Genomic DNA, 23,699 nt, shown 5'->3' with positions numbered 1-23,699 from the left:
TATATTGCGGTGAGGCGCCCTCTGCTGGCTGTTTATAGAGCGTGGGAACTTGCCTAGAAAGCCTGGGAGCTTTCTAGGAAATTTCCCACGATCTATGAACATCCAGCAGAGGGCGCCTCACCGCAAATGAAGCTAAATATAGCTCATTGATCTATATTTAGACTCCTTCCCCGGGGTTTTGCAGCGAGGAGCAGCCTGCATTAGCAAAGCTCCTTGCTGCAAAATGTTTTAACCCCTTCAGAAGGATTTACATCGTTGGACGTTACAGATCTGCGGAGGGTAAGTATATTGTTGGTTTATTATGTTTTTTCTTTCACAGAACGAGGGTCTTCAGTGATTGGATTGGGCGTAGAATAAAATACTCCAACAACCATTGTTTTTATTTCATTAAAATAATTTTAAATAATGTGTTTGTGTTTTATTTAACCCTTTCATTCAATTGGATTAATAATGGATAGGTGTCATAATTGACGCCTCTCCATTATTAATTAGGCTTAATGTCACCTTACAATAGCAAGGTGGCATTAACCCTTCATTACCCCATATCCCACCGCTACACGGGAATGGGAAGAGAGTGGCCAAGTGCCAGAATAGGCGCATCTTCCAGATGTGCCTTTTTCTGGGGTGGCTGGGGGCAGATATTTTTAGCCAGGGGGGGGGCAATAACCATGGACCCTCTCCAGGCTATTAATATCTGCCCTCAGTCACTGGCTTTACTACTCTGGCGGAGAAAATTGCGCAGGAGCTCACGCCAATTTTTTCAGCCATTTAACCCTTTATTTTAAGAGCTAGAACGGCCAAATTTTGCAGATACACACTACTAACATTAGTAATGTGGAATCTGCAAAAAAAATGGAGAGAAGACATGGTTTACAGTATGTAAACCATGTCTCAAATCATGTCGGGTTTTAAGAAGGAGAAAGAAAAAGCCGGTAATTGAATTACCGGCTTTCAAGCTGTATAGCGCTGGAATAAATATTAATATATATACATATATGTGTCTAATGAGATATATATATATATATATATATATATATATATATATATATATATATATATATATATATATATATATATATATATATATATATAATTTTTTTTTCTTTTTGGGACACATGGATCATTTCTATAGCGGTATGTTGGTTTTGCAAGCCTGCGAGAAAACCACGCAGTACGGATGCCATACGGATTACATACAGAGGATGCCATGCGCAAAAAACGCTGACACACCCTGCCTACGGAGGAGCTACGGACCACTATTTTCGGGACATTTCAGCGTATTACGGCCGTAATATACGGACCGTATTTTCATACGCTGAGTGTGAAGCCGGCCTAAAGCAGTGTTTCTCAACTCCAGTCCTCAAGACCCACCAACAGGTTGTTTTCAGGATAATCTTTAGTATTGCACAGGTGAGAATTTCATCACCTGCTCAAGCATTAATTCCATCACCAATGCAATGTTAAGGAAATCCTGAAAACATGACTTGTTGGTGGGTCTTGAGGACCGGATTTGAGAAACACTGGTATAATGTGTACTACCCTAATGTCACGCTGGGCGCCAAGAGGACGCCCAGCGTGCTGAAAAACACAAGGGAAGCACCAGGGAAGATGTATGTAACAGCGCTGCCGCTCCTGCTACCCTGCCTGCCCCTCACTTCCTTCTCCGCTCGCCGGCACACTTAGGGTGGTTTCACACTTGCGTTTTTGTCTGCAGCGTTTTTTGCACAAAAAAACGCATGCGTTTTTTTCCCTATATTTAACATTGAAAACGCATGCTTTTTTTGTGTACGCGTTTGGTCGCGTTTTCAATCGCATGCGTTTTTTTACTGCATGCGTTCATTTTCAAAAATGCAACTTGTAGTATTTTTGAGAGGCGTTTTTTGGACACAAAAATGCATGCGTTTTCATGCGTTTTTTTGGGTCAAAAAACACATTGGAGTCAATGGGAACGCATACTTTTTTTTGTGCATGCGTTTGCATGCGTTAAAAACGCATGCGTTTTTTAAAAAAAACAAACTAAAAACACACTGATAAACCACCCCACACCATAAAATTGATAAAGGGATCCTACCCCCTAACCCTACCCCTAACCCTACCCCTAACCCTAATCCCTTTAAGGGTAGGGTTAGGGTTAGGATCCCTTTAGGGTTAGGGTTAGGATCCCTAACCCTACCCCTAACCCTAGCTCTTTCTGTTTATAGTGGGTTTTTTACTTTATTTTGATGGTTGGCAGCTGTCACACATTTATCTGCATGCGTTTAAAAAACGCAAACGCATGAAAAAACGCATGTAAACGCGTCAAAACGCCGCGTTTTTTTCCCCACATGCAAAAACGCATGCGTTTACATGCGTTTTTTTCACCATACGTTTTTTTTTTAAACGCATGCGTTTTGAAACGCAAGTGTGAAACCAGCCTTACCTGCTTCGGCGCGCTCCTCCTGCAGGCGGGCGTTCTTCCTTCTCCTCTTCATGACTCACCGCAGTTTCTGGGATTCCGCCGGCTGCGCGTGCACACTTCGAACTCCTGCTCCCTCTGCGCACGCGCACTTTCGCTTTTGATATACAGGTGCTTCTCCTCTCTCTGACCATGGAGGACCCTGACCCAGAAGTCCTTCTGCATCCCATGTATTTAAGGTAACCCTTCCTCTGCCTTCTTGCCTGATTGTCATTTGTGCTACTAATGACCCAGGTCCTCTCTTGTCTCTGCGCGGTCCATCCTGTGTCTCTTTTCAGTCCGGTTCGCCTAGTGTCTCAGTCACTTTCAAGTCTTTCTTGTTTCTCCGTTCTAGTCCGGTCGGTCCTGTGTCTCCTCCATGTCCTGTCCACGTTCCGCCTCTGTCTCACCCAGCCATCCCTGTGTCTGCGTCATTTTCAGTTATCATCTTGTCTCGTTTCTTTCCAGTCCACACCAGTCCATCCAACGTCTTTTCTCGCTCGGTCAGACCTACGCTCTCCCTCTCTCTTTTGAACCTCTTATTTCCTGTCCCCAGGTGCCAGCTTCTGCGGCAATAGTCTCCCTTGGGCCTGCCCCTAACGCTCCCTGTATTGGGGGTGGTCTATCTGACTAGCTCACCCTTGGGAGGTTCGTTGTCGTGGATCTGCGGGTTCACTCTAGGAGTTCCAAAACCTTACAGTGATATCAGTGTACAAGGAAGACCCTGGCAATAGGGAGCAGGGAGAGGGGTCACCTCCTAACATAAACCTGAGTCTGATCCCTGCACTCCCTATCGTCCCCAGACTGGTATCCCCTCGTGCATGATCACGCGCCTAGGCCCTCTCTGGCCCTGAACTTGCCTTGTCTAGTGCAGAGGCCAGCGAAACACTAGTTCCACTACTACAAAAAGACAACACGAGGGAGGTACAACAAACAGTGGGAGGGCACACAACAAATAGCACTCCTCAGCTTCTGCAACAGAAGCAAACACCACAACTTTTCCAGAGACTGGCTCCTTCAAAGAGGTCAGTATAGATTAACTATAACCAGCAAGGAATGAAGCTAGCAGTGGGATAATATAGTGGAAGGGAGTGGTCACAAGGTGCTGCAGCTGAGAATTACGGTAAGTCCAGAAGAGAAGGGGTCCTTAACCTTTTTCAGAAACAAACTAGGGTAAATCCACTCCAACCAAAGGTAAGCAATAGATGGGTCCTAAAGCGAACCTGCAATCTATTAAATGTTGTGACCTTCTGTTCCCAGAGCGTCCAGGAGTCGCATCAGGATGTGACCTATCCGTGACACCTGATAGGGTCATTTGTGTAAATAATGCCAGGAAAGTCCATTGTAAGAAAATGTATAACTGTAAATGCTTTTAAGGTCACATCTCAAATTTAGGATTCCATTTGAAAAAGGATACAGAAGGTGTTGAAAGGCAGGCAAGGTGCTATTGACATGAAATTCTCTCCAAATGTTAGTAACCACCCATCCATTGCACACAGGCAAATAAATTAAATTATAGATAATTTAAATTTTTGGACATGTCTAACAATGAGAAATGTCACAGGGAAAAAGTATTGAACACATGAAGAAAGAGTGGTGCAAAAAACATGGGACATCATGACTCCAGCAGAAATATATCAGTAATTAGAAGGCAATCCTGCCACTTAGTGAAAAATATCAGTTGGTTCAACTAATGGCCTATAAAAAGGTGTCTCATTTCCAAGGTGCCACACAAGAAACATCTCATGATGGATAAAACCAGTGAGCTGTCTCAAGACCTTATTGTTGCAAAGCATTCTAATGACTAGTGATGAGTGAGTGTACTTGTTGCTCGGGTTTTCCTGAGCACGCTCGGGTGACCTCCGAGTATTTGACTGCTCGGAGATTTAGTTTTCATCCCTGCAGTTGAATGATTTACAGCTACTAGCCTGCTAGATTAAATGTGGGGATTCCCTAGCAACCAGGCAAACCCCCACATGTACTCAGCCTGGCTAGTAGCTGTAAATCATTCAGCTGCCGCGATGAAAACTAAATCTCCGAGCAGTCACAAATACACGGAGACCTACCTCAGTGAGGTAGGTCAAGCGTAGGACCTCGTATAAGAGAGATGCCGTAAAGTGGCTACGAGGTACACATAAATATGGCCATTTTTATGCGCTAAAAGCTCTCATTTTTCATATTTCTAGTGCAGTGATGCAGTTCAAATTTCGTGTTTTCAAGTTTGCATGTTTTGGCGCTGCAGTGTGCTGCCCTTTTTACTTAACTATATACGAGTTGGCGACTCTGGGTTCAGCACCTGTTCACACTCAGTCTATGTTTGGATGTGCAGGTCAGGTTTTTGAAACAAATACACGGAGGTCACCCGAGCGTGCATGGGAAAACCAGTGCAACGAGTACACTCACTCATCACTACTGAGGAGATTGGTTACAGAAGAATTTCTAAACTACTGAATGTTCCACTGAGCATTATTGGTTCCATAATCCAGAAGTGGAAATAACATCATTTCGCCATAAACCAGCCACGACCAGTAGCTCTCCTGCAAGATTTCAGATAGAGGAGTGAAAAGAAAAGAGTTGTCCAAGAGCCAAGGACCACCTGTTGAGAGCTACAGAAAGACCTGGGATCAGCAGGCACAATTATTTCAAAGAGAACTAGTGAACGCAAACTCCATGGACTGTATGTACGCAACCTTTAGAAAAGTCTACGAAATACTAGGAGAATATAGTCTGGTCAGATGAGACCAAAAGTAAACTTTGGATGTGTGAACATCATGGTGTGGGTCTGTTTTCAGCTTATGGCACAGGCAAACTTCTTATAACTGAAGGAAGGATAAATGGACAAATGTACCAAGATATTCTTGATAAAAAATCTGCTGACATCTACCAGGATGATGATAAAATATGAGCATGGACATTTCAGCCAGACAATAATCCCAAACACGCAGCCAATTAAACTCTCAATTGATTTCAGAGAAAATAAAGCTGCTAGAATGGCCCAGCCAATCACGTGACCTGAATACATTAGTAAATTTATGGAAGGAACAAAAACTCAGTTCATAGAAGGAACCCACAGAACCTTCAGGATTTGATGCAGCTAGTATCTTGCAGTCGTCATGACCGACAAAGGCTTTTGAACAAAGTATTAAAGGGAACCTGTCACCCCCAAAATCGAAGGTGAGCTAAGCCCACCGGCATCAGGGGCTTATCTACAGCATTCTGTAATGCTGTAGATAAGCCCCTGATGTATCCTGAAAGATGAGAAAAATAGGTCAGATTATACTCAAGCAGGCGGTCCGATCTGATGGGCGTCGCGGTCTGGGGCCTCCCATCTTCATAGGATGACGTCCTTGTCTTCACGCTGCGGCATCGGCGCAGGCGTACTTTGTCTGCCCTGTTGAGGACGGGACCGCCCCTGGGTGAGTATAATCTAACCTCTTTTTCTCATCTTTCAGGATACATCGGGGGCTTATCTACAGCATTACAGAATGCTGTAGATAAGCCCCTGATGCCGGTGGGCTTAGCTCACCTTCGATTTTGGGGGTGACAGGTTCCCTTTAAATAAATTTTAGTAGGTGTTTAAATACATTTTTCCCTATGTTATTTGTCATTATTACACACAACTCAATGTATGGACATTTATGGTTTGATTTCTTTGCCTGTGTGTATTGGATGGGTTGTTATCGACATCTGGTGATAATTTTATGTCAATGGCACCTTTTACAAATATATTTACCTAGAAAATTGGTGACGTGTTCAATACTTATTTTACCTGCTATATATATGTAGTCAATACATATAACTGACACATAATTTATTCCTTCCAAGGACAAAGGTACAACCAAGGAACGTTCATTGCTTATAGAGATAAGGTGACTTTGACATCAATATAAAAAAAGTGGTTTTTTTTAAAGTTGAGTAGTCAGACTGTGGAATTGTCTGTAAGGGTCGTATGGGCAAATGAATAGTGCTGTGACCCTAGCCACCAGTGACATGGGTTCCTTTGGATGTGTGTGCATTACTATTTTGCTCTGGTATGATAGGTTGCATACTATGTGATGGTTTATGCAGTACACAAAGAAGATCTCAGTCCAGTTTGAAAATAGAACATTCTTTATTGGAAAATAAGTACACAAAGTATCAGGTTTTCATTACATTGGACACATTTGCGTTAAAAGTGGCTGCATAGAAGTTGCAAAATATTTTTCTGAAACTTACAAAATATTTTTGGTTGCACAGCATAAATAAATTGAACTCTCCATCTCCATGTTAATTTCTTTCTGTGTATAGCCCTCTCCTGCAGTAGTTCCTGCGACCTGATATACTCTGCCTAGTCTTCGTTCTTAGGCTTCCAGGACGGGCTTACACGTTGCCTCAGTCATCCAACATCTCTATAGATGGCCTGGGCCCCACTGTCCACATCTATACCCCTGGCTTCATGCCATGCCCACTTTAGTACTTTATAGAGCCTCCTTTTGAGGCAATTACGGCTGCAAGTCGCTTTGGATAAGTCTCTCTGAGCTTTCCACATCCTGCCACTGGCTTTTTGCCCATTACTCAAGGCAAAACTGCTTCAGCTCCTTCAAGTTAGATGTTTTCCCTTGGCAAACATCAATCTTCAAAAAACTGATCACAGATTCTCATTTGGATTAAGATATGGGCTTTGACTAGGCCACTCCAAAACATTTACATGTTTTCCCTTAAACCACTCGAGCGTTGCTTTAGCCCTATGCTTTGGGTCACTGCCTTGTTGGAAGGTGAACCGCTGTCTCAGTCTCAAATCACTGACAGACTGAAAGAGTTATTGCTCAAGAATATCTCAGTATTTTGCACCATCCATCTTCTACTCAACTCAGACCATTTTACCAGTCCGTACTGCTGAAAACCATCCCCACAGCATGATGCTTCCACCACCATGTTTCACTGTGTGGATGATGTTCTTGGGGTGATGGGCTGTGTTGGTTTGGCACCAGACATAGTGTTTACCTTGGTAGACAAAATGTTCAATTTTACTCTCATCTGACCACAGCATCTTTCCCCATACATTTGAGGAGTCTGCCACATGTATTTTGGCAAGTTCAAGACGAGCCTTACAATTTTCGTGTATAAGTAAAGGCTTTTTATTTGCCCACTCTTCCATAAATGCCACCTCTATGGAGTGTTTGGCTTATTGTGATCATAGGAACAAATACTCCAGTGTCTGCTTGGGAACTCTGAAGCTCCTTCAGGGTTACCTTTTGGTCTCTCTGCTGCCTCTCTGATTAATGTCCTCCTTGCCCGGGCTGAGAGTTTTTTTTGTGGATGGCCCACTCTTGGCAGGTTTGTTGTGGTACCATGTTCTTTCCATTTGATGATGCTTCAGGGGATCATCGGAGATTGGGATATTTTTTTTTTTTATAACCCAACCATAATTTGTACTTCTCAACAGGTTTGTCCCTGCCTTGTTTGAAGATCTCCTTGGTCTTCATGATTTTGTTTGGTTAGTGGTTCCTCTTGCTTATTGGTGTTGCAGCCTCTGTGGCCTTTTAGAAAATGTAAAGTGTATATACTGACAGACCTTATGACACTTAGCTTGCACACAGGTGGATTTCCTTTCACGAAGCATGTGACTTATGAAGGTAATTGCTTGAGCCAGAAATTTTTAAGGGCTTCATAGAAAAAGGGTGAATACATATGCACATGCCAAGTTTTATTTATTTGATACCATAAATTTAATTTATGCCTATATTTTTCTCACTTCACTAACTTAGCCTATTTAGTGCTGATACATCATACACAAATCTGATTACAAAAATATGTATACATGGGATGTAATGTAACAAAATAGGTAAAAAGACAAGGGAGGAGAATACTTTCACAAGCCACTGTAAGTGCACTTTGCCAGGTTCTGTCATCTTTTGGTTCTACCATCATAACTACCGTATTTTCTGGCGTATAAGATGACTTTTTAACCCCTAAAAATCGTCCCAAAAGTCGGGGGTCGTCTTATACGCCGGGTACAGGTGCAAGGAGCAATCCTGGATGGTTCCCAGGGTCTGAAGGAGAGGAGACTCTCCTTCAGGCCCTGGGATCCATATTCATGTAAAAAATAAAGAATAAAAATAAAAAATATGGATATACTCACCTCTTTATTTTTTACATGAATATGGATCCCAGGGCCTGAAGGAGAGTCTCCTCTCCTCCGGACCCTGGGAACCATACGCACCGCACACGCCGTATAAGATGACCCCCGTCTTATACGGCGGGTATATCCCAAATTCCATATTTTATATGGAAAAGTTGGGGGTTGTCTTATACGCCCAGTCGTCTTATACACCAGAAAATACGGTAGTTTCCTTCTTGAGGAGCATTTTCTGATTTCCTCTCAGGCCCATGCATGTTACAATTGTTTCTAAGATCTCAATGGTTTATTGGTATGTTAGCATCCAGCTCATAAAACATGCCAGTTCTAAAGAACTTAGCTCAATTTTAAGAAACAACTAAACTTCCCCCCCCCCCAAAAAAAAAAAATGTAGCTGTAAGATCAGAATGCACAGAACTGGTTAACTGAAGGAGTGTTTTGGAATTTAAGTAGCTACCTATCACTTGATACGTAAACTTGCTGTTCATAAATGATTATGTACAATAAAAATTTATCTTGCTTTACCTTGTTGGCCAGAATCCTTTGTAAAATACTTTCATGTCCAAAAAGATAAAAGTATTCTAGTAGTATCACTCTTAGAATAGAAAATAGAAGTGCGGGGGTCCATTGATTCCCCCTGCAATGCCGCTCATATGTTCTGCAATAAAGGACTGTTCTTAGGAAATTGGTGAGTGCTGCTATTTCGTCACCTCAATTTGCTTGGACAATTTCACCCTGTTTGGCTTTGCACTACCTGAATCCATTTTTTTTCATCGCATTTTTTCTAATAAGGGTAATTTTCTCTAGAATTAATGGTTTGGTGCCGAAGACTACCTGACACTTGATCACCTTTTAGAATACATTTGTCTTTTTTGGGCATAAAAGTATTTATATAGGTTCATAAAGGATGAAAGACATTGCTTATTGCATTATTTGCTATCCTTGGTGAAGGATTGGCAATTTTTTTTAATGAAATATTTTCAGACATTCTATTGTTTTAGGAAAATGTATTGTGATCTTCATATTTTGTGCAGAAATGTCTTCACGTCATAATGACGTACAGAAATAATGAGCCACCTTCCACTCGCACATTCAGGCATGCGTTCCTAACCAGCTATTCCCATCAGCTTTAGGCTATTTTATCATTCTCTTGTGAGCGACCTCTTCCAAATAACACTATTGATGGACTCCAAGAAGCCAACGTAGTCTGCGGTGGGTCTTCCTTGCGTTTTCATTGTGTCGCGCACAGGAGAGGGGCTTCCTCCAGACTATTGTCACATTTTTATTTTGTTACCCTCCCAGTCTGGTTTAACTTGTTCTGTACATTTTTTTTTTTGATCTGCAGTAGCACTGCCTTCTGTAGACGTGCTAACCATAGTATTGAGCTGAATGTCTGTGAGATACTACCTGGAACTATTGTTCTCTTCTTTTCTCTCATACTAATTTTAACAGGAACCATTTTTTTTCCCATTTTTTTTTCTATTAGATAAAAGATGCCTGTGTGCAGTTGCTGCCCTCTTTGCTTAAGGTTCTTTTATAGTTGTTCATGTAAAAGTGTCAAGAGGGAAACTCCAAGCACGGTAAGTCACTAAAATGATGTCTGTTCTGAAGATAAAAATGTAGTTTTATTTCTGGGAACTTTTTTTTTTAATTGTCTCCATACTGTTCCAATGATAATCATGAGCCTTTATTATGGGGAGATGTGCATGTTATGTGTTATATGCTTTTTACTTTGATGTTATACTTCTACTATAGTGTGTGTTTTTTTTATTATTTCTATCTGATGATATTCAAAACATGTTCGTAAATACTACTACGTCTTGTTTTTGCTATTATACCATTTTAAAATTTAACAAAACCTTAAAAGTTAATTAAACAACAATTGTTCCACTTGTATCAGAGCTGATTATCTGCAGAACTCTGAAATTCCGCAGATGCCAAGGTCACAACCCTTCTCTTATGCCAAAATAAATGTAAAAAAAATATTATGGGCACACTGTGTACTGAAAAAATGAAAGATAAATAGCTATTACTCAGACTGTAAATTCTACTGCTGAGTATTGACTCTCATCTGTAGCAGTCACATGTGGCACAACACTTCATTACGGGAGAAGGGTGAACATAGACCAGTGGGGACCAAACCAAGGGAAGTGACACTCTGGGAGGGGCAAGGGATGATATGTAATGTGTTACTATTTTTATTATTTTACACCATTTTAATCTGTTTATAAATAGGACAAGCCTTTTTTAAAATTCCCTGCCACAAAACCACAGCGAAAACGTATACATCCAGGTGTTATTGGTGACTGTAGCTTTTTGGATGGGGGGTCTTGGAGATCAAGAAACCCTTTTTAAAAAGTAGGGAATGCCTAAAGTGGACAACCCACGTGTGTCAGTCCACAGTCGCCATTAAGCAGAGCTTAAACTCCCCCTACTGGTCTCTGCAGGCAGATCGAATTTGATCATTGAACCCCATAGCAACTAGGGACATTTCGAGATCTGTATAAGAAAAATTAAGCTCTGACCACCATAAAGATGAATCGGTACAAATTGTTAAATTTGTTCAAGAGTCTATTGTCACTGTCTATTATCTGTAAAGCTTCCCTCCCATTAGTAAGTGCTGCTAATTGAAGTTACAACTTTGATAGAAAGTCTAATTCGAAGGTGCCACCCTTCTTTACACGTGGGTTTTCAGGCTTCTCTCATATTTCGCTTTGCTATAATCATAAAGACCACTACAATTACTTTCAATGGTAAAATTTGTAAAATGATCAGTCACGCCTTATTTTTGTATTACTGAGGCATTCAGAAAATGTGATAGAAGAGCGTAAAAGCACCATTAAGTGTGGAAGCCATTTCTAAAACAAGATAGTTGTATTCTTCACGGTCCAAGACATCTGCACCTTTTCCTTCCGCAGTGTGCCCTCAGGCTGGCTTCTCGTGTTCATTTAAGAAAGTATAGACTAAAACTAAAACCATATTTTATGTAATAGAATATATTTATAATTTAGTGTCAGGGGAAAAAAAAAGTGTTAGAAGAAGTGCGACGGATGTGACCATTTCCAAATCTTTTTCTGCCTACAAGCCTCAGGTATACTCTGTACACTGTCTAAATGTAACACATATGAGCGGATTTAATGTACGCATTTTAAACAATGATTAAATCTGTTTGGTTCATTTTGTGCAATTTTAGACCATCTAGTCTAGGGATACACCTCCTATTAGGTGACTTATTATGTAAAATTTACATTAAAATTGGTTAGGAAGAAGATAAGGGCCACCACTGGGAGAGCCAGTGCTTGTCTAGGATATACACTGGTCAGCCATAACTTGAAGAGGTTGTCCGACCCTGAAATCCAATTTTTTTTTTTAGCTAATATTTGGTGTATTGTGATATACATTTTTTTTTTTGTTTCTGCCTTTCTTTCCACCTGAATTTCACGTCATTCCCTCCACCCACTTTGTTTACCTGCAACTCTACCAAACTTGACATTTCCATGTGCTTTATTATCTAACCTCACAGCCACAGCTGGCACCGTCCAGCACCGCTCTCTGCACACTCATTGGCCGTCAGTAATCTGCCCCTGCGCTGACTTCGGTCATCGCTCCAGTATTGGAAATAACAGCAGTTCTGTGTCTGTGGAAAGCAGCACAATCACTGCACTCCACACCACAACCACCGTGGTGAGGGAGGGATGGATGGGGGAGGGATGGGGGAGGGATGGGGGAGGGATGAGGGAGGGATGGGGGAGGGATGGGGGAGGGATGGGGGAGGGATGGGGGAGGGATGGGGGAGGGATGGGGGAGGGATGGGGGAGGGATGGGGGAGGGATGAGGGAGGGATGAGGGAGGGATGAGGGAGGGATGGATGCACACAGCATATTATAGTTACCGTGTCCTGCACGGGGAGGCTGGAGCAGGATGCCAGAAGGGGAGGGTCTGGCAGGGACTAGAGGCGGTTATGACCAGTCTCTGCCAGACAGGAAAGCTCTAGTCGGTGAGTGAGCAGCTCCTCCAGAATCAGTGACAGCTGCTCACTTGACGGTGTGTGATACATAGGACACAATGAGGGAGTAAATTACAAACATTCTGCAACCTAGGCACACACACAAATTATACAGAAAGCCTGGGCAACCCCTTTAATGTTACTATAGCAGTCAGCAGTTTAACCCCTTTCAGACATCCGACGTACTATCCCGTCCATGTACGTCAAAGCCGATCGGCCGTGCACATCGGGGTCGGGTGTCAGCTGATTCTCACAGCTGACACCCGGCACTAAATGCCAGGAGCCGTCACGGACTGCTCCCGACACTTTAACCCCTGGAACACTGCGATCAAACAAGATCGCAGCGTGCCGGCAGAGGCACAGAGAAGCATCACGCAGGGAGGGGGTTCCCTGCACGTGCTTTCTTCGGAGCAACACCGTGCGATCGCGTTGTCCTGAGAGTCTCCATGGAGACCCTCAGCACCAAGATGGCCTTGGGGTCCTTCCGGGTCCTGCAGGGAGGTGGCTTGTGAGCACCTGCTAAGTGTCAGATCAGCGATCTAACTTTATATAGTGATGTCCCATCCTGGGACAATATAAAAAAAAAAAAAAGTAAAAAAAAAAAAAAAAAATTAGCATGTGTAAAAAATTTTTTTTTTTTAAATTCCTAAAAGGAAAAGAAAATAAATATTTTTCCAATAAATACATTTCTTTATGTAAATCTACAAAAAAAAACAAAACAATAAAAGTACAAATATTTGGTTTCACCGCATCCGTAACGACCTGACCTATCAAACTGTCCCACTAGTTAACCCCTTTAGTGAACCCCATAAAAAAAGACAACATTGTGTTAAGCCCCCAAAAAAATCCTGTACTGAAATACCAATAATGCCGTGACTACTAAGAGTCATAAGGTTAAAGTGTGGGATAATAGGCTATAAATAAATGAAATAATCGTTCTATACCTGTCCTGGCTATACTGCTGCGCCACACGATGGTGTCCCTCTGCCCCGACATGCGTTTCGCTTCGCTTCTTCGGGAGGCGCAATGTTGTATAGTAAATACCTGTCACGCTCTCTCTGATTATTTTATTCAGATTCCTGGGTTACAAACCTTCTAGCACTACTGCACCTTTCTATTGTCAGTTAGGAATTGTGGATAGAGACACATCTTGAGTAGAATCTGTTTAGATGAGGAACACCAGTTGTCATACTGCTATTGGATTTTGTGCATATCTTGGAATTGGATCCCTTTTTTTTTTGTCCTAGCACTAGTGATGAGCGAATATACTCGTTACTCGAGATTTCTCGAGCACGCTCGGGGGTCCTCTGAGTATTTTTTTAGTGCTCGGAGATTTCGTTTTTCTTGCTGCAGCTGAATGATTTACAGCTACTAGCCAGCATAAGTACATGTGGGGATTCCCTAGCAACCAGGCAACCCCCACATGTACTTATGCTGCGTAACAGATGTAAATCATTCAGCTGCAGCAAGAAAAACGAAATCTCCGAGCACTAAAAAATACTCGGAGGTCACCCGAGCGTCCTCGAGAAATCTCAAGTAACGAGTATATTCGCTCATCACTACCTAGCACCTTTCTAATTTTAATTTTAATCTTGTTTAATAAATTATATTTTAACATTTATTCCTGTACTTCATTTTATTACCTTAGATAAATATCTTCCTTGTTGGTAAATAAGGTTTGTAAATAGGAGCAAAGTCAGTCTACTGCTTCTAATGTCCATGTGGCTTCCCTGAGAGAATAGGAGATATGAATCTAATAACTAGGCCTGGTGGCAAGTGTGAAAATGTCAAGATTTGTATCTATTTTTTTAAAATCTAGATTTTGATATGAATAAAAAAGGAAAAAAAAAAGTTAAACAAAAATACAGGTAATATAAAAACCTGATTTAAACAATAGGTAATTTTCTGATTGCACATTCCTTAAAGTTATTGATGTTGCCTCCAAATTCACCAGATCTTGATCCATCTAAGTTTCTTTGACATGTGCTGAAGAAATAAATTCCCCAATATTTGCTGCTACTTTCCTGGTGCCAGATACCAGAAGACACCTTCACAAGTCTTAAGGTACCGTCACATTTAGCGACGCTGCAGCGATCCAGACAACGATCCCGATCGCTGCAGCGTCGCTGTTTGGTCGCTGGAGAGCTGTCACACAGACAGCTCTCCAGCGACCAATGATGCCGAGGTCCCCGGGTAACCAGGGTAAACATCGGGTTACTAAGCGCAGGGCAGCGCTTAGTAACCCAATGTTTACCCTGGTTACCAGCGTAAACGTAAAAAAAAAACACTACATACTTACATTCCGGTGTCTGTCCCCCGGCGTTCTGCTTTCCTGCACTGACTGTGAGTGCCGGCCGGGAAGCACAGCGGTGACGTCACCGCTGTGCTCTGCTTTCCAGCTGGCCGGCGCTCACCGTGCAGAGAAGCACAGCGCCGGAGGACAGACAGCGGAAAGCAAGTATGTAGTGTTTGGTTTTTTTTTACGCTGGTAACCAGGGTAAACATCGGGTTACTAAGCGCGGCCCTGCGCTTAGTAACCCGATGTTTACCCTGGTTACCAGTGAAGACATCGCTGAATCGGCGTCACACACGCAGATTCAGCGATGTCTGCAGGAAGTCCAGCGACGAAATAAAGTTCTGGACTTTCTGCTCCGACCAACGATGGCACAGCAGGATCCTGATCGCTGCTTCCAGTCAAACTCAACGATATCGCTAGCCAGGACGCTGCAACGTCACGGATCGCTAGCGATATCGTTGAGTGTGAAGGTACCTTTAGAGTCCAGGCCCTGATGGGTCAGAGCTGTGTTTGTCAGGATGACAGGCACCTAAACAATAAAACGCAGGTGGTGTTAATGTTATGGCCACTAGATGACCGCTTCCCTAGATGGGGTGCGGCTTTGCTCAATACAAGTTTATGGGACGAGGCCGTGTCTACTAGACAGGTTCTGGCTGGGAATATGTATAACGCATACGTAACTGCCAGTCCCAGCTCAGAATTTGGCAAATCCTCGCAGTGCACAATGCATAAGTCTGTAGTCACACAGCCTAAAATTTTAGACAGGACAACCCCTTTAAGTGTGAATATCCATTTCAAATAAAAAAAAAAATCAGTATTTTATACCTACAGTACAGCACCAAAGCATCTTTCAACATGACCCCATTACTAGTTTTCTATTCTTTATATATCTGTTTAGCTAATGACTTCTACATTTACTCTAAACTAAAATATAAGTGCTTTTGCCATTATGGAAGGAAAGGTATTCCACACTACGCACCTTGGGCTCATTATGCTTTCCTGCCCTGACTGTCCTATAAATCTTTATGTGGGGGCCTCTGTCCCTTAGAAGACCGACTTCAATTGTGAACCTCAGACCCAACTCTTATAATTGAAACCATACCGAGTTAAGCCTCCACTAGTAAATGACAAGTGGAAAGTGCAATGTTAATAGTCATTTCCTACTTGTTACAAATGTCATCAATCTTAAAGCGTGACATTTGTATAACTCAAGCATGTAATAGGACCATAACTTCAGCGAGTGTATTAAATTGTCGGTAAATCTTCTATTCATCTGGTCCGAATATACAGTCTACCATATAAGTACCATACCACTGAGTAAAATGGCTTTATGATCATGCATTTTGCCAACATACATCTGATAGTGAGTTGTTTTTCTTTTTAAGGAAATTACAACATTTTAAAATATGCATAAAATCATTTTTGTACTAAAATTTTGATAGGCTTTGTACGAGGATTTGGAGTTGCCAATATTGGAAACCCCATTGGGTGGTCATTGAACAATCAGCAGGAAATTTATCCCAATCCTGGCACAAACGCCTTAATGTTTGATCATTTCAGCTCCAATCTTCTAAAGGTTTAGAGTCGCACATCTGTCCTTTCATCCTTTTAATGATGACGGCAGATACAACTTTTATTGGTGGCCTTTAAAGGGGTTGCCCAGGCTTAGGACAAAAGTCTGCGAACCGCTGAGGCGTGACAGTGTGCAGTGCACACGCTATCATAACACCGGTATTGCGGGTGCGATCAGGCAGTCACATGACCGCATGTATTTGATTTGTATACTTGCGGATACATGCCAATGAGACTTGCTTGACTTCTCTCCATAGAAGGGACTGGGAAGAAGTTGAACGCGACCACAAGTATGCAAATTGTATATATTTGGTCACGTGACTTCCTGCTTACACAATTCTGGGTAATCATGGTAGTAAAATTAGTGCACAAGTGTTAGTATCCCTAGCCCTACAAATAAAAACTTCCTTCTTTTTCCCTTTAATCAAAATAAAAGAATTAAAAAAAATAAATAAACATATCTGGTATTGCCGTATCTGTAAAAGTCCGACTTCTCAAAATATAAATGTTACTAGCTATTGAACCCGTTCTACGCCCAGGTGGCGAGCGTTTATATTGATATATGGTTCCATCCTGGTATGTGCTGCTCCATCCTGCGTCCCCATCCTGTCATGAGCTGCTTCATCCTGCGTCCCCATCCTGTCATGAGCTGCTTCATCCTGCGTCCCCATCCTGTCATGAGCTGCTCCATCCTGTGTCCCCATCCTGTCATGTGCTGCACCTATCCTGCGCCCCCATCCTGTCATGTGCTGCTCCCATCCTGCGCCCCCATCCTGTCATGAGCTGCTCCATCCTGCGTCCCCATCCTGTCATGAGTTGCTCCATCCTGCGTCCCCATCCTGTCATTTGCTGCTCCCATCCTGTCATGTGCTGCTCCCATCCTGTGCCCCCGTTCTGTCATGTCCTGCTTCCATCCTGCACCCCCGTTCTGTCATGTGCTGCTCCGATCCTGCGCCTCCATTCTGACATATGCTGCACCCATCCTGCGCCTCCATTCTGTCATTTGCTGCTCCCATCCTGCGCCCCCATCCTGTCATGTGCTGCTCCCATCCATATGCCCCATACGCTGCTCAATAAAGGTTTATGGCCCCCATAAGATGCTCCATAGTATATGCCCCGTACACTGCTCCATAAAGGTTTATGGCCCCCATAAGATGCTCCATAGTATATGCCCCGTACGCTGCTTCATAAAGGTTTATGGCCCCCATAAGATGCTCCATAGTATGTGCCCCGTACGCTGCTTCATAAAGGTTTATGGCCCCCATAAGATGCTCCATAGTATATGCCCCGTACACTGCTCCATAAATGTTGATGGCCCCCATAAGATGCTCCATAGTATATGCCCCGTATGCTGCTCCATAAAGGTTTATGGCCCCCATAAGATGCTCCATAGTATATGCCCCGTACACTGCTCCATAAATGTTGATGGCCCCATAAGATGCTCCATAGTATATGCCCCGTATGCTGCTGATATATATATATATATATATAAAAAAATAACATACTCGCCTATCATCGCTGGGCGCCGAGTGCTGGGGGGCCTGAGCAGGCTGGGACACTGGTGCGCTGTGGGGGTCAGGTGCCGGATTCGCCGCTAGCTTGCCCCCGACACTTGCTATAGTCACCTGGCCCTGATCCAGCACTGTGTGCCGCTCCGTGTCCCGGGTCCTCTGGCTGTGACTGTTCAGTCAGAGGGCGGCGCGCATTAAGCGCGTCATCGCGCCCTCTGAACTGTGAACGTCACAGGCAGAGGACCCGGAAGAGAGCGGCATGCAGCGCTGGAATGGGACAGGTGAATATAGCTTATACTCACCCTCCTGCCACGTCCCTGCTATCCGTTGGAGATCGTGGTGTGCGTTCAGTGCTTACGCATACCGCGATCTCCTGGGAGCGTCACTCTGTGGGGTCCAGACTGCGCCGGCGCTTGCGCAGTCTATAAAGGCTTCGGACAGAGTGACGCTCCCAGCCTTATATTATAGATTAACCCATGTCATACGAGCAAGGAAAAAAAATGCCAGAATCAAAGCTTCCTACGTGCCCCAAATTGGTATCCATAAAATCAAGTTTTCCACACAAAAAACAAGCACTCACACAGGTCAGTTGAAAAAAATATATATATTGTTACGGGTCTCAGAAAATGCCCAAATAAACCAAAACATGTTTTCACCCACTAATTGAAAAATAAAAAACCTACTGACCATCATACTGTGGTCTTCATGAAAATGGTGAATGGTGTGGGCAGCGCACCTGCAGATTCAGCTGGTGACGCATGGACAGATCAACCTCCGGCAGTTGCCAAGAAAATGGCTCGGGGAGCCAAGATCTCATTCTGCTCATGCGCCACCTCTAGCGCCATTTTGCTGAAGAGCGTAGGCGGTTGATCTATGCATGCAATTAAAGTTGTCCATTACTTGGACGACAACTCATACCCCTCGCTTGGCCCCATAAAATAATAAAGGTTATACTCCCATTCTGTACTGGCACTGTTTCTGATTCACACGTTTTTTTTTCATTTTAACATTTTTAGATGGTCCTTATTTATATCATTTGTAGAGCCCAAGGAAGAATCCAAAAGGTCCTCTGATGTAGAGGTTTGCAAAAAATCCATGGACTTACTAGTGTCGTTAAAACTATTATTTCTATAAAAATCTTTTCGTACATGTCTTTTGGAATGTGAAACCCCGCTCCATTCTAAATGATAAATTTCATTATTGGCATATTCCCCAGAGTCTCGCTGGAACTTGTATTTTTTATCTTGTATAATAGGATTCCAATTTATTCTGATTTTTAGTCATTTTTTATTTTAGTCTGTTTTTTTTTATCTGTGATCTCTTGTGTCCACCATTTATATTGTGGGACCTCTATGGAGATTTTATACAATGGAAAAAATGTTTTTATATGCAAAAAAACAAAAAAAGCATTTGTCAATTTTTGGGATTCATTTACTACTTTTGGGATTAATTTTACTACTACTACTTCCTTGCAGAATAAAGCGAATACCAAATTGTGTATATTGGTCACCCTTTTTTGTCCTTTCTGTTTCATTTCATTGCCCTGCCTTGGGTGCACCCAGTTTCTACAGCAGGAGCTGCACTGATGATAAAAAAAGCATTAAAAAAAAATTCAAATACGGTAAGTTAAAATTGCACACACATATTTGGTGTTGCTGTGTTTGTAGAAGTCTTCTCTATGAAAATCTAAAGTAAATTAATCAGTCCGATAAACGGCGTAATGAGAAGAAAATAACGTCCCAAATTAAGTTTTTTGACTGCGACATTGCAATAAAAGCAATGAGAGGCGATGGTATCCGTAAAATCATCAGCGCAGAGTGCAAAAAATAAGCCCCACCCAGATCCTGAAAAATGGAGACGCTACGGGTCTCAGAAAATGGCGACAAAAGCAAATTTCTTTTTTTTTTTTTTTTTTTTTTTTTTTTTGAATTATAAATTTCAGATTTTTGTTAGCATTTAGTGAACATGATAACTTAAAAAAAAAATCATAGTGGAACTGCCCTTTTTTTTTTTTTTTTTTTGCAGTTTCAGGGCATTTGGATTTTTTTCTCCCGTTTTCCAGTTCACTGTGAAAGTAGTATGAATGGTGTCATTCAAAAGTACAACTCATCCCGTAAAAGCCCTTATGCGACTATGTGGACGGAAAAATTAAAAAAAAGTTATGAAGGGGTTAAAAATCCTTATAATAGCCATATAATAGAGGCACGAAAGCCCCCACCCCCCCAGGCTTCATATTTCGGATGTTCATGATGGGGTTAATGACAAACTAGTAAAATAATCATATCTGTAAAACGTAATTAGGGTTAGTGTACCTCCTTAATTCCTAAATGTGTAGACCGTTATGAGGCAGGACGTGTAAGGCATTAAGCTCAACATTTTCACTAGTGACCACAAAACAGGAAGTGTTGTCATAGGGACCTTGGAATACCAGGATGGTGCTCGATAATTAAAATGTACCGTAATTTTTTTTGTGTGTGTAAAATAGACTTTAGTATGAAGCATATAGGAGCTCTTTATTAAAAATGACATTTAAGTAGATGATTCTATGAAAACCTTCTTACTGACTTGCCATAATGTAAAATCTATTTTTACTAAACCTTTTTAGGTCATTCTTAATATAAGGAGCCCTGTGCTCAGAATCCTCGTCTCTTGGTCCGAGTGTAAGTGGCTACAAAGAGCTCCTCTCTCTGGAGGACCCAGACACAGACAGCCCTATGATGTCAGTGTGTGTGTGTGTGTGTAGTTCGGCCTAGTCTGTGTTTATTTTACTCACTTATATAGCGGCATTAATTCCACAGCACTTTACACACGTCATCATCTGTATAGACTCTTGGTGATTATATGGCTTATTTTGTTTTTGTGTGTGTGTGGAGCAGAGCAGAGAACCCCTTTTAATAAAACTTCTGTCCTGTGAGAACTGTTTATTTTTTTTTTAATCAAATGTTATAAAGGACCATACTGTGAGTGATTCTAGAAACATTGCTTCCTTTTTAAAGTACTGCTTACCTTTTTCTTTACTGTTTTATCTTTTTTCTTTACTGTTTTACCTTTTTCTTTACTGTCTTTACCTTTCTTTACTGTTTTACCTTTCTTTACTGTTTTTACCTTTTTCTTTACGGTCTTTACCTTTCTTTACTGTTTTTACCTTTTTCTTTACTGTTTTACCTTTCTCTTTACTGTTTTACCTTTCTTTACTGTTTTTACCTTTTTCTTTACTGTTTTACCTTTCTTTTTACTGTTTTTACCTTTTTCTTTACGGTCTTTACCTTTCTTTACTGTTTTTACATTTTTCTTTACTGTTTTACCTTTCTTTTTACTGTTTTTACCTTTTTCTTTACGGTCTTTACCTTTCTTTACTGTTTTTACCTTATTCTTTACGGTCTTTACCTTTCTTTACTGTTTTTACCTTTTTCTTTACTGTTTTACCTTTCTCTTTACTGTTTTACCTTTCTTTACTGTTTTTACCTTTTTCTTTACTGTTTTACCTTTCTTTTTACTGTTTTTACCTTTTTCTTTTCTTTACTGTTTACCTTTTTCTTTACCTCATGCGCAGAGTATTAAGCAATGCTACGCAGGCACACTTTTAGAACGCGGCCATACTAGCCAATTAATTTTGCTCTATACATGTAATTTATGCAAGAATTCACAAATGTGAAACTTTTTAATTATGTTTAGAAGCATCAAAGTATTTTCTTAGCTTTGTATAAAAAAAAAAAAAAAAATGCGCTCAGATACAATAAAAAAACACAAACTAATTCACTTAACAGGTGCAGAAATACTTTAGAAAATTGGCATCATCAAAATCTCATTGCGTGGACGTAGCCTTGGTGTTTTCAAATCTGCAGTGTACCAATTTTTTTCTGCGTTTTTTCAGAGTTCTTAACCTATTCAAATGAATGGGAACAAAGGTCAAGTTAAAAACCTCCACAAAAATTCAAGTATTTTCCATAGCATTTTTCCTGCCAATACTCTTGTTTTTTTGTGGAGAAATTTACTATTTAATTTTCTAACTTAAAATCTTTGTAGGTTCTTCACATGTTTTTGAGAGGAAAAAGACACCGTGTTTAATAATCATTTGAAATTAGATAGTGAGATCAGAATTAGTTTTGCTTAATATTGAGTTTAAATGATGTTTTTGTGTAAAATTGCCACAGTATCTTTATTTTCTGATGACAACTGTGTGCTGTGAGACTGGCGGACAAAAAGACAAGCTGCTCGACTGACAGATGAAACCGGATTCCTCTAATGCCCCTATGCCTATAATTGTGTCTAGAATGCTTTTTGGAACACCAGAAAGAAGCTTGAATTCATGTATAGATTTATTATTTTCTGGGTTTCTTCACATTTTAAAAAGTGGAGACTTTTATTGAAGGCCAATGTTACTCTACACAGCTTTGGGTTTAATTAAAAAGGTCCTTTTTAGAAAAAAAAATGTAAGTCTTGTAAAATTCCCTGAGATTGCTGACTCTGCTGCTCTTTTCCGTTTTGTGCTGTATCAGTCCACTGCAGAGATATTAACATTTGTTGCTCTTGGAGCACAGCATGTGAAATCTCTCCTTGCAGATCAACTGGGCGTTTCTTCAGAGTCTTCTCTGGAGGCATACACTCTCCATTCCAGACATTGCCTCAGCAGCGTCTAGGAGAGAAAGGTGAAGTTGCACACTCTCAGAGAAGACTGAAAAAACACCCAGTTGATCTGCAAGCAAAGATTTCACATACTGTCCTCCAAGAACAATAAATGTTAATATCTCTGCAGTGGAGTGATGCAGCAAAAACTGATGCGCTCAGGGATTTTGACAAGGTTTATATATTTTTTTTTTTTTTAGAAAGTTAGATCCTTTTTCATTCAAGTTTTGATATAGTTGCTGTAGATAAATTTTTCCTGTATAAATAGCTGACTGTTAGTGATGTTTGATCCTTTGTTTTGCAGTGTGGTTGTATCTGGGTGCTCCTGGTTCTTTGTGTGTTCCTGTTTACCTTGATATGGTTATATGTCACGTTGATCCTAAAAAATGACATACACAACTTCAATGAGTAAGTACGATTCCAGTCTCCTTATTGTCTAGACTTTGTTATCCGTGCCAGCGGGATCGTGCTTTCTGATGTCTCCATAATATTTCTGATTATTACAATTTTTTTTTAAACAGGGAAATCTTCCGGCTCGCAGGTTTTTGGGAAGACTGGTCTGTTATCTTGATTACGGTGGCTGCTGTGCTGGCGTCATACTGCTTTGTCCTCCTCGTACGTATGATTTGGTAATTGGAGTAGATGAGTTGAGAGAATGCATGAAAGAATTTGGCAATTTCTGTAACTTGCAATGATTTCAATGGGCAAAGAGTACATTTATCTTTATATGAATAGGTAAAAATTATTTAGATACAGTGGCCTGTAAAAGTTTTGGCACCCCTGGTCAAAAGTACTGTTATTGTGAACAGTTAAGCAAGTTGAAGATTTAATGATCTCTAAGAGGCCTAAGGTTAAAGATTAAACATTTCCTTTGTATTTTAGGCATAAAAATATATATGTTTTAATCTTTTACATTTTAAAAATTACAAAAAGGAAAATGGGCTGATGCAAAAGTTTGGGCACCCTGCACGGTTAGTAACTAGTAACACCCCCTTTTGAATGTTTCACAGCTTGTAAATGCTTTTTCTAGCCAGACAAGGGTCTTTCAATTCTTGTTTGAGGGATTTTCATCCATTCTTCCTTGGAAAACTTTTCCAGTTCTGTGAAATTCCTGGGCTGTCATGCATGCACTGTTA

At 41.3% G+C, this 23,699-nt stretch overlaps 1 protein-coding gene across 4 annotated transcripts in view; it reads left to right on the top strand.

Annotated features, from left to right (window-relative positions):
* Positions 1–23,699, top strand: part of GDPD2 (glycerophosphodiester phosphodiesterase domain containing 2) — a 97,154-nt gene that overhangs the window by 53,080 nt on the left and 20,375 nt on the right. For 3 of the 4 annotated variants that reach the window (XM_069747308.1, XM_069747311.1, XM_069747310.1), the window contains 3 exons: positions 10,039–10,132; positions 22,868–22,971; positions 23,085–23,178. In XM_069747308.1, coding sequence (XP_069603409.1) covers positions 10,046–10,132; positions 22,868–22,971; positions 23,085–23,178 — 285 coding nt within the window. In that variant the 5' untranslated portion in view covers positions 10,039–10,045. Of the gene's footprint in view, positions 1–9,651; positions 9,765–10,038; positions 10,133–22,867; positions 22,972–23,084; positions 23,179–23,699 lie in introns of those variants that run through there. The other variant, XM_069747309.1, reaches the window with a different exon arrangement.

Source organism: Ranitomeya imitator, chromosome 2 (genome assembly GCF_032444005.1).
Source record: "Ranitomeya imitator isolate aRanImi1 chromosome 2, aRanImi1.pri, whole genome shotgun sequence".
Lineage (NCBI taxonomy): Eukaryota > Metazoa > Chordata > Amphibia > Anura > Dendrobatidae > Ranitomeya > Ranitomeya imitator.
The sequence above is the reverse complement of the archived record's forward strand: the minus strand, read 5'-3'. Positions and strand labels throughout refer to the sequence as shown.